This window comes from Mustelus asterias, chromosome 3 (assembly GCF_964213995.1).
Source record: "Mustelus asterias chromosome 3, sMusAst1.hap1.1, whole genome shotgun sequence".
Lineage (NCBI taxonomy): Eukaryota > Metazoa > Chordata > Chondrichthyes > Carcharhiniformes > Triakidae > Mustelus > Mustelus asterias.
The window spans coordinates 14,478,285-14,490,611 of record NC_135803.1 but is presented as its reverse complement, the minus strand read 5'-3'; the positions used below and the strand labels follow the sequence as shown (position 1 = coordinate 14,490,611).

Sequence of the window (12,327 nt, the reverse complement as noted above, 5' to 3'; positions counted from 1 at the left end):
GTGATGTTTCTGCGCACCCGCTGTCCTTGTCCTTCTGTGTGGTAGAGGTGATGAGATGATGGGAGGTGCTATTGAAGGAGTCTTGGTGAGATGCTGCAGTGTATCCAGTTTCCAGACAATGTGACGGAAACCACTCATGCTGGTGAATGATCCCTGGAATGAAGAGCTTGTCGTATGAGGAACGGTTGAGGACTCTGGGTCTGTACTCGTTGGAGTTTAGAAGGATGAGGGGGGATCTTATTGAAACTTACAGGATACTGCGAGGCCTGGATAGAGTGGACATGGAGAGGATGTTTCCATTAGTAGGAAAAACTAGACCCAGAGGGCACAACCTCAGGCTAAAGGGACGATCCTTTAAAACAGAGATGAGGAGGAATTTCTTCAGCCAGAGAGTAGTGAATCTGTGGAACTCTTTGCCACAGAAGGCTGTGGAGGCCAGGTCATTGAATGTCTTTAAGACAGAGATAGATAGGTTCTTGATTAATAAGGGGATCAGGGGCTATGGGGAAAAGGCAGGAGAATGGGGAGGAGAAAAATATCAGCCATGGTTGAATGACAGAGTAGACCCGATGGGCCGAGTGGCCTAATTCTGAGCCTATGTCTTATGGTTTATGGTGAATTCTACTTATATTTCTTTGTTTCTCGCTACACTGCAGGCTTGCATAAAAAAATAACAAATTAGCTTGTTCGTTTGTTCGACTCCTGGACCAGAAACTCAAATTACATCAGGAAGCCAGACTAGACCCCAACAATTTGGCATAAATGTGAGGATAGGATGCTTTGCTCCAGGAGTAATTCCACTGACAAATTAGGGCTTTATTACAGTAAAACAAACATTATTTGATAACACAGTTTAAATATAACTCTACCATACGAAGCAGCTTAATTATTAACGTTGAGCAATATTTGAAAATGAAAGGAAAAAGCTTTAATTTCTAACTTATCACTGTTTTAGTTCCAAATAAGCAATATTCCTTTTACAGACTTAAAGTGCCACTTTAAGTGCAGTTAGCACCCATAAATATACTTGCTATAATGAATGTAATCAGTCTTGAAGCTGTCAGAGAGACTTTGTGGAGAGAGAGCAGCTTGTGCAAAACCTCTATCTCCAAACAAACCCCAGACAGAACTGAAAAACTGTCTCGCTCTGCTACAGACTGAGCTCCTCCCATTAACCACTTCATCACGTGACCCTGCGTATCTAAACACACATTCCATTCCTTTAATCAAAACCCCAGGAGAAATCTCCACCTATAAACAAAAATCCATTAGCTCCAACTTAAGTAAACGCTAGATGGCTAAAATGAGTAATTATCCTGCTCTCCCAGCATCTGACCCACATGTTTTCCAGACACACTAATTGCCTGCAGAAAAAATTGAATTTTTAAACATTCTCCTTAAACATAAAAAAAATCATATCTATTGCACATGACTATCATGTCACAGTTAATGCTTTCAAACATGGGGAAATATTGAGTATTTCTCAAATGACAACTTTAAATTGTACAGTATCAATGTCCTAATTTCCTTGCTAACTAATAAAAACAAAAGGGCTTCTGTTTTGCATCTTGCTTGGTAACGGAACAGAGTTATGTAAATTGTGGACCAAGTGTACTGTTGATACTCGCAGAACAGTAAAGATCGTGGGCGAGATGCTCCAGCCTCCCAGCTGTGTGTTTCCCAGCGGTGGAAGGTGGAATGCCATTCACTGGTGGCGGAATTCGCTCGTCCCGCTGCTGTCAGGGGGATTTCCCATTGATGTCACTCCATGTGAAATCCGTGGTGGGTGTGGTGCGCTGCTGGTGGGACCGGAAGATCCGGCCGACGTCACAAGCCGGAAGATTTTGCCCCAAATTGGAATGTTTTAAGAACCGATCCTTTATTTACTTTACATTTTCTATTAGGATTAGGTTGGCCCATTAGAAATTCAATTAATCCTCTTGAGTTTAGAGTTAACATCAGCTTCAATTAAGTTTTACAAAATTGTAAGCTATTAATTTATTTTCTGTACCGTACTGTACTGTTCAGCACATTATGGTCACCACAGTCTATTCACTTGCAGAACTTCCTGGTGCTGGTAATAACACAGTGTTGGACCAAGAAAGGTACTGAGAGAAATTGACAAATGGTTTTGTGCAGGCGAGATATCATGTGGCCATTCCAATTCCTCATCATGCATTTCCTTTTTGCAGAAAATAGCACAGAGGCTTATTTCGATTACCCCTTGATACTGGCAGATGAAACTCTCTTGGGTTTTGCAGCTCCAGGCCACCTCTAGGCAGTGGGCAGGAGCCTTGCATCTGCAATACGATCTTTCTCCACACCCAATTGCATCTGCAATTGCAGTGGCCTCTAGGCCTTGCATCTGCAATACGATGAGTACAGACACCTGTGGAGGCTCTGTCTGGCCATTCATTTGGCAGTGTGTCCCAAATGCATGACCTCTAGAAGGACAAGAGGAATGGGACCATGGGAGCACCATCTCTTCCAAATTCCCTCCCATGCCACACCACCCCCCTCCCCTGTCCCGACATACCAGCACTGCTGGAGCACATTCACCATGTGGACTATGGAAGTTCAGGAAAAACTGTACCTCCTCAAGAGCAACTTGGATGGGCAATAAGTGTTGGTTTTCTTAATGATGCTCATATTCCCAGAAAGAATATAAAGAAAATTATAACCCTTTTATCCTGCTGTCCTGACTTTAACACTGCAATTTTAAATGAGGGACATAAATGTCATGGAAGAGTACTGATCTAGTTCGGGGGTGCATTCCAAACCTCTAATAGCACGAGTGATGCTTGCAGCATTTAATAGTTGCCGTATCTTTTCCCTGTTTGAAAAGTAAGTGCTTGTTGATACCATAGTGAATGGCAATACACATTCTCACATTATGTCCCCTCTGCTGGCAAAGAGCACTTTTTGGTTTGATTTATTATTATCAAATGTATTGGGATACAGTGAGAAGTATTATTTCTTGCACGCTATACAGACAAAGCATACTATTCATAGAGTATGTATGGGGAGAAGGAAAGAGGAGGGTTTATAGCCACAGGTAGGGTATGGAGAAAGATCAGCTTAATAAATGGTAGGTCCATTCAAAAGTTTGATGGTAGCAGAGAAGAAACTGTTCTTGAGTCGGTTGGTACGTGTTTTCAGACTTTTGTGTCTTTTACCCGACGGAAGAAGGTGGAAGAGAGTATGTCCGTGGTACGTAGGGTCCTTGATTATGCTGGCTGCTTTTCCGATGCAGCAGTAAGTGTAAACAGAGTCAATGAATGGGAGGCTGGTTTGCGTGATGGACTACGTTCACAACCCGTTGTAGTTTCTCGCGGTCTTGGGCAGAGCAGGCGCCATACCAAGCTGTGATACAACCAGAAAGAATGCTTTCTATGGTGCATCTGTAAAAATTGCCGAGAGTCGTAGTGGGCATGCCGAATTCCCTTAGCCTCCTGAGAAACTAGAGGTGTTGGTGGGCTTAACTATAGCATCGGCATGGAGGGGCCCAGGACAGGTTGTTGGTGATCTGGATGCTCTCGATCTGTGGTCAAAACTGAAAGTTACAGTTGTGACTTTCTTCATATGATTGTTTCTTCTTTTCCTTTCAACGCTGAGGAATTTGTCAAAACTCTCTGAATGGGATGGATTAAGTAACAGCAGGAGCCCCTACCATGTTACAGAGCCATTTCATGTAGAAGCTGTTGTACAATATGAAGGGAGATGTCAGTGCAAATCGGTTGGAAACTCACAGCTGTCGAGCAAATGGGACTTGAAGAAGGAGTCTTGGCTTCAGTTCCCCTTTTTGAAACCGAACCGTTAACCAGAATTATTATTAACAAACTTTCTGTTTGTGTCTCTCTCTCTCTCTCTCGCTCTCGCTCATTCATTGGTTTCACCTTTAGTGGAACATGTTTGTTTAAGCAGTGTTTTGTTGACTCAGAGGGATGGGGGAGGGGTGACTTGCTGGATAGAGTTGCTGAATTATGACTCTGTGTTTAACCAGAAAGCATTCGGATCTCCCAGTGATCCTGCTGGTTGGATTGCCATGCTCCGATTAAATTTGTTCAAGATTGGGACTTTTAGTCTATTCCCCACCCTCATCACTAACCTTTTTAAACACCAACATTTGAAAGCATTTCATGGAAATGATTGTTTCTCAGTTTCTCTGGATGGTGGTTGTGCCTTGCAATATTGGTAGCAAATGCATTAAATGTTTTTGTAAGATTGGGGGGAGTGAAATTTTGGGGTGAGGGGGGGGGCGGGGGGAAATGGCGGTAGAATGGCAACAGGCTTGGTAATCCAGAGGTCCAGGCTAATGCACTCTGGGGACATGGGTTCAAATCCCACCACGGCAACCGGCGGAATTTAAATTCAATTAATAAAATCTGGAAATGAAAACTAATCTCAGTAAGTGCGATTGTCGTAAAAGCCCATCTGGTTCACTAATGTCCCTGAGCGAAGGAAGTCTGCCGTCCTTACCTGGTCTGGAGGAATGTGATTGACTCTGGACAGCTCTGAAATGACTGAACAAACCACTCAGTTCAAGGGGCAATTAGGGATGGGCAAGAAATGTTGGACATGCCAATGGCACCCATGTCCTGTAATGGGATGTTCTTTCATGAACATGAAAAAATAAATAAGAAAAACAAATGAGGCAATTTCTTTGTCAGTCCTGAGAGAGAGTTAACCCCCTTTGGACGGTCATGTTTGTGAGTTTGTTATGAATATTGCATAGCCGAGTTTTCAATTTCCATACCTTTTAAATGCTGTGCACGTGATTGTAGATTCATCACCTTTTTTCCTCATCCCCACCCCTCCAAATCCCACCCTGACCCCGGTAAAAGTAGAACATGAGTTTTTGTTTTCGAGGCAAGAAACGTATTGCCTTTGTCCCTCCAAAGCCCGTGGCTATGAGCCACATGTGGGCACGTATTGCTGTTTGAGCTGATGATCATGCCAGCGTAAAACATGACCTAATTCAGCTTTTGAGGTTGATCTGTAAGGTATTGACGCAATGAAGTGAAAATTAGGAAAGTAACAGACTATCCCCCCTGTGTGCTGGACTACAGCAGATTAGCTTGCAGAGAGTATAAATAAGCTCCGAGGGATAGTTACCGACTCCTTCCTGTGCCTTTTTGATGGTTTTGTTTTGTACAATGTGCTGCGTTTAAATCCAGCTCTGTTCAGATAAATATTCTAAAGGTGCGTGTAACTGCTGCATGTGTTAAGTTCTGCCACAGTACTGTTCCAGTATCATCCCAAGTGTTCCTCCTGACCCAACACATGATGGCACAGTGAGAATAATTAACGCCAGAAAGATTAAGGCCGCAATTTTCTGGCCATTCACACCCCACTGCCAGTGGGGACGGAGAATTTGGCAGTCAGCCAAATCTTCGTTCTCTGCAGCGGGATGGGAGAATCCCACTGGCGTGGACGGCAGGAGAATTCCAGCCTATATGTAAAATTTCCATACGTCACATTCAGGTTTTTCTACTTTTTTGTTCCCATAATCACTCTTTTGTCAGTCCCAATACCCTCCCCATCTGCACAGATGTGCACTTCCTTCCTGCAGCCATCTTTGACTCCATGATATATATATATATGGACTGACCTTATTGTCCTTGTCATATGCCTTAAGCTGCTGGGAGGTAGAAAGAAGATACCACACCACCAATCACTGGATTGAGTCCTTAGTCTTGACTGTTGATTGAGCTGAATTCGGATTTCCCCTTAAAAATGTAAATGTAGATGCTTAACTATAGGAAGATAATCTGACCTCCGTGTCTGTCACCATGGTTACTATACTTGCTATCATTGCTATGTTCCTCTACTACCCTTTCTCCTCTGTGTCATTCCCAACCCTTACCATCTCTTTATCTGCATCCTACCTTCAAACCTGTGCTTGGGGGAGGGAGGATGGGAGAAAAAAAAGCATTGATTGGCCTGATTGACAACTCTATCCCTGCTGTCTGAAACCACTATGTCTCTCTGTCATTTCTCCTTTCCTCTCTCTGTTCAACCCCAAGAATCTCACTGCTCCCTCTCACTACCCCAACTCTCAGCTCCCACATTTGTCCACTGTCCTCAGAGGCCCATAGTAACTGAAGCTGATTGTAGAAGGGGCCGCTGGTGGGCTAGTAACAATAGTGAGCAGTGAAGGACAGGCAGAACAGTTATTTACGAGTGTCATAAACAACCAGCTATAAATGGCAGTGGGCGGATGAACAGCACTGAGATAGAAGACAAGTGAAAGACAAGTAAAGTTGGGTGTCCCACCTGGTTTCTGGAAGACTGAAAGGTATAACAGCAGAATCCATAGAGCCATAGAATCCCTACAGTGCAGAAGGAGGCCATTTGGCCCATCGAATCTGCACTGAAAGAACATCTTACTCCGATCTACCCTCCCGCCCTATCCCTGTAACCCCTCACGTTTACTATGGCTAAACCCTCTGACCTACACACCTTTAGACACTAAGGGGCATTTATCACATCCAGTCCACTTAACCTGCACATCTATGGACATGAAGGGGCAATTTATCATGGCCAGTCCACCTAACCTGCACATCTTTGGACTGTGGGAAGAAACTGGAGCACCCGGAGGAAACCCACGCAGACACGGGGAGAATGTGCAAACTCCACACACACAGTGACCTGAGGCCAGAATTGAACCTGGGTCCCTGGCTCTGTGAGTCAGCAGTGTTAATATATAATAATTCTGAGGTTTGTGACACAAGAAAATTAGTGTGCAATATATATGACTTTTCATATATATTGCACACGGGTGGCACGGTAGCACAGTGGTTAGCACTGCTGCTTCACAGCTCCAGGGTCCCGGGTTCGATTCCCGGCTCGGGTCACTGTCTGTGTGGAGTTTGCACATTTTCCTCGTGTCTGTGTGGGTTTCCTCCGGGTGCTCTGGTTTCCTCCCACAGTCCAAAGATTTGCGGGTTAGGTTGATTGGCCAGGTTAAAAATTGCCCCTAAGAATCCTGAGATGCGTAGGTTAGAGGGATTAGCGGGTAAATATGTGAGGGTAGGGCCTGGGCGGGATTGTGGTCGGTGCAGACTCGATGGGCCGAATGGCCTCCTTCTGCACTGTAGGGTTTCTATGATATATATATTTGTATTATTTATTATCGTGATATCTGCTATAATGTTGTAATGTCAACATTTCTGTCCACTTTTCAAAAGAGAATTCTCTGTTCAACTCTGTCAACAGTGGCCTTCCACAGGTCAGACCTCGGCCTAGTAATTTGGGGGTGTGTTTGCTTCTCTGTACCTCCCAAATGTTGAATCTTTAACCCCAGCATGTGTGAATGTCCTTTATCCTGAGACTAACATCCACTTGAAATTCTTTCAATATTTGGAAAGCATTTTGGTGACTGACTTTTCATATCCAATCTAGGGCACTTTTCTGTTTAAAATGTGCTATTTAAATGCATGTTGCCTTTATCGTCATTCTAGTTTCAACTTTCCTCTCTCTTTGGTCCTTGCCCTGGTTCCTTTCTCGGGGGAAATCCCACAAGCAATTTACCAGCAGTGTAATATTTTCAACATGTGGATCCATACTGTGCCTGAATCGCACTTTATTTCCTAATGTTGTGTCTTTATTTTGGAGGAAAAGTCATACAATTGCCTGATTATGTCCGTAATGACCCAGTTTCGAATCTAAATTACAATGTCAAGTTTGGTATCACTTAAGTGCTTCCACTCTCCTTTCCCACCTCCAGTGTAGATTGCAATCGCCTAAAATCACACTTTTGTTTTTTGTTTGGAGCTTTCCTTGTTCGTCCTTTGAAGCGAAGATGACCAGTTCATCTTCTGGGATGTTTGGTAGGGTTCCAATGGGCACATAGGTGCCTGCTGGGATCGACCAACACCCGGAAAGTTCTGCTGCAAATAGGCCAGGATGCTTAGCATGCCAGCTCGGCTGAGCACCTCAATGTCTGGTAATTTTTAAAAATTCATTTGTGGGACATGGGCGTCACTGGCTGGCCAACATTTATTGCCCATCCCTGGTTGCCCGAGGGCAGTTGAGAGCCAAGGACATTGCTGTGGCTCTGGAGTCACACGTAGAACAGATCAAGTAAAGATGGCAGATTTCCTTCCCTAAAAGACATTAGTGAACCAGGTGGGTTTTTCTGACAATCGACAATGGTTTCATGGTCATCAGTAGATTCTTAATTCCAGGTTTTTTTTTCATTGAATTCAAATACCACCGTCTGCCGTGGCGGGTTTCAAACCCGGGTCCCCAGAACATTCCCCTCCCCATGGCCACCGCCTCCCCATTTTGTCCCATCACCTGATTTTCAGAAGCTTCGGTAGGCCCTCAAGTGAAAATGATGAGGATCTTGACATAATGCTGGTACACAGTCCAAGCCTTGCATGCATAGATCAGAGTGGGTGGACTAATGCTCTATAGACTTTCAGTTTGGAAGGGAGATTTACTCTTCTTCATTCCCAGACTGATGTTTGAAGTCTGCTGGAAACTAAATTTGCTTTGACAATAGTTTCTTGTCGCCAATATAGCCAGCTCGAGAGTTGCCCTTCTCAAGATGACTATGTAACTGAATGCTGTGTGAAGTTGTATTGATAAATCTGTGTTGACGTCGAATGACCCATTAGCTTTCATGTTGTTATGCCAAGGCAGTCAGTTAAATTCAATAGCTTGAGTTGCATCATTTTTTCCCTCCATCTTAAGCAGGACCATTTATTAACCGTGTCGTTGGGAGGGTTTGGTTTTAGGCAGCCATAGATATTGATACATTTGCATTTCCATAATGTTCATTCATACTTCACAGAATCATAGAATCCCTACAGTGCAGAAGGAGGCCATTTGGCCCATCGAGTCTGCATTGACCACAATCCCACCCAGGCCCTATCCCCCAATCCCCATACATTTACCCAGCTAGTCTCCCTGACACCAAGAGGCAATTTAGCATGGTCAATCCACCTAACCGGCACATCTTTGGAGTGTGGGAGGAAACTGGAGCACCTGGAGGAAACCCATGCAGATATGGGGAGACTGTGCACAGACAATGACCCAAGCCGGGAACTGAACCTCAGTCTCTGGCACTGTGAGGCAGCAGTGCTAACCACTGTGCCACCGTGCCGCCCAAATTTTTTGCCCCTTGAAGATTAGCACATCACAAATGGCACTGACTAAACCCCGCCATACATCTTGCACATTTCCACAAGTCTTGTGCGATATGCTGCAAGTATATGCATTGCAAGTTCTTGCTGCTGGTGGGGGGAATGTTGGGATTGAAGTTGCTTGGCATCGCTGTAAAACACAATGCATCGATTTGCTTAGCATGAGGAGCAGAAAAAAGAATCGAATTTTAACTTGCACACATGTCACGTTGCAGGATGGAATGTTGGAGAGACATGAGTATTTGACCTGGATCCTTGATGTCCTAGAAAAGGTCAGACCAACAGATGACGAACTGCTTAAGTTGCTGTTGCCACTCATGCTCCAGGTAAGCAACATGAGTATTTATCCTTTCCTCATTTTGAGACAGATTTTTTATGTATGTAGCTGGAGTTAAAGAAAGTAGAAGAAAGGAAGACTTTAAGGCTCAACTAGTTTGGAGTTAGGGATTCTTGGCTCCAAATTAGCGACCTATCTCGACAACATTTGCAACAAAAAAAATCCAGAAGCAATTTTTGTTGTTTGATGAACATGGCGTCGAAATTAAACAAAGTTTGATGATAAAATGTTCTCAGGTTTTGTTAATTTGCAGTTTAAAATGACACAAATTCATAGTTATGCTTTTCCAGTGGAAGGATATCTTTTTGAGAATTTTTCAGAGGGCTTTCTGCAATAGTTGATATGACTGCAGCCTTGCCTGCATACTGCATTTGATAGAAAGCTACATTACTTACATTGGAGTGGGCCAGGCCTTCAGTGTTGTCCAAAGGAAGGTCAACTCAGTTCAGAAAATGGGGCGACCTTAAATGTTGCCAAGCTGCAAGTTGTTATTGAAGCATTTAGAGTCATAGAGGTTTACAGCATGGAAACAGGCCCTTCGGCCCAACTTGTCCATGCTGCCTTTTTTTTTAAACCCCGAAGCTAGTCCCAATTACCCACATTTGGCCCATATCCCTCTATACCCATCTTACCCATGTAACCATCTAAATGCTTTTTAAAAGACAAAATTGTACCCGCCTCTACTACTACCTCTGGCAGCTTGTTCCAGACACTCACCACCCTCTGTGTGAAAAAATTGCCCCTCTGGATCCTTTTGTATCTCTCCTCTCACTTTAAACCTGTGCCCTCTAGTTTTAGATTCCCCTACCTTTGGGAAAAGATATTGACTATCTAGCTGATCTATGCCCCTCATTATTATATAGACCTCTATAAGCTCACCCCTAAGCCTCCTGCGCTCCAGAGAAAAAAGTCCCAGTCTATCAAGCCTCTCCTTACAACTCAAACCACCAAGTCCCGGTAGCATCCTAGTAAATCTTTTCTGCACTCTTTCTAGTTTAATAAAATCCATTCTATAATAGGGTGACCAGAACTGTACACATTTGCTCCCATCCCATGTAAAAATATTGTTGAAAATTTCTAACAAGCTTGCCTTTGAGTTTGCATAATCATAATGTAGAGTTGTGGCTGAGCACAAGCACTTTATGTCTGCGTTAGGATCCAGTTCAATGTGTAGCACTGAAACGCTCCTCTATACCTGGTGGTATTAGTTCTGTGTCAACTGAGTTTGGAAGTTCAGTTTGGCTCCAGTCTGGGAGCTCATTGCCAATCTGTCCTTCATTTGTCAACAATTGTCTTTGAGGCCGTGCTGAGGGATGGCAGGTTGACCGGTCTGGGAAATGGAAAATTCATGGCATTCCTGTGAACCAAGGCTTGATGGATCAAATTGGGAAAGAGCAGAAATGCTCAAAAATCCACTGTTGTGTCGATCAGTGTGTTAACAATGGCAATGGAACTCTATCGATTTCTCAGCACTGACAAGCATCACTGAAATGAGTAGGAAAAAATAGAATCCTAAATTCAGAATTAAAGATTTATTACTTCCCTTGTTCTCGATAAGTTACTTAAAATTATTTGATGAGTATCTACATAGTCATAAGACCATAAGATTTGGAGCAGGATTAGGCCATTTGGTCCATCGAGTCTGCTCTGCCATTCAATCATGGCTGATATGATTCTCATCCCCATGCTCCTGCCTTCACCCCGTAACCCTTGATCCCCTTATTGATCAAGAACCTATCTATCTCTGTCTTAAAGACACTCAATGACCTGGCCTCCACAGCCCTCTATGGCAATGAGTTCCACAGATCAACCATCCTCTGCCTGAAGAAATTCCTCCTCATCTCAGTTTTAAAGGAGTGTCCCTTCACTCTGAGATTGTGCCCTCGAGTTCTAGTCTCTCCTACAAATGGAAACATCCACTCTATCTAGGCCTCTCAGTATTCCGTAAGTTTCAATTAGATCTCCCCCTCATCCTTCTAAACTCCATCGAGTATAGGCCCAGACTCCTCAACTGCTCCTCATATGACAAACCTTCATTCCTGGGAACATTCTTGTGAACCTCCTCTGGACCCATTGTCATGATTTAAAAATCTACGTACTGACACTCAGGTCAATCTGCATTCGTAGAGCCTGTACTTCTGCACCTGATTGGCTGAAATGTCATGCTTTGAACTACTACAACTTAGAGTTGGACATCTAGTGAACTAGTTGATAGACAAATAGCAAACAGGAACAAAATTAAATGAAATTACGAGGCAGTAGGCAACCACCATTAGCTAGAGCAGAATAGAACTAGAACCAATTAAATTGTTCTGAGTATTGGACAATCCTTTTTGCTTCCATCTTGTTTTCAGTAGCTGTAAATGGCAGAACCCTGAGGAACATTAACATACAGAGGGATCTGGGTGTGCAGGTCCACAGTTCCCTATAAGTGGCAACACAGATGGCCAAGGCGATTAAGAAAGCGTATGACATGCTTGCCTTCATTGGCCAAGGCATTGAGTACAAGAGTTGGGAAATCACGTTGCAGCCACATAAAACCTTGGTTTTGGAGTATTGGGTGCAGCTCTGGTTGCCACACTACTTGAAGGACGTGGAAGCTTTGGAGAGAATGCAAAGAAGGTTTCACCAGGATGTTGCCTGGTCTCAAAGATGTTGACTGTGAGGGGAGGTTGGATAAACTAGGATTGTTTTCACTGGAAAGACAGAGGCTGAGGGGAGACCTGATCGAGGTCTACAAAATTATGAGCCAGGGTAGAAGTGTCAATTACAAAGGGCCACAAGTTCAAAGTAAAAGTTTATTTATTAGTCACAAGTAAGGCTTACATTAACACTGCA

The 12,327-nt window shown here is 43.7% G+C and overlaps 1 protein-coding gene across 1 annotated transcript in view; it reads left to right on the top strand.

Moving 5' to 3' along the window:
- The window catches only part of LOC144487108 (mediator of RNA polymerase II transcription subunit 12-like protein), a 596,823-nt gene that overhangs the window by 65,397 nt on the left and 519,099 nt on the right, over positions 1-12,327 (top strand). The window contains 1 exon segment of the mRNA XM_078205170.1: positions 9,368-9,478. Coding sequence (XP_078061296.1) covers positions 9,368-9,478 — 111 coding nt within the window.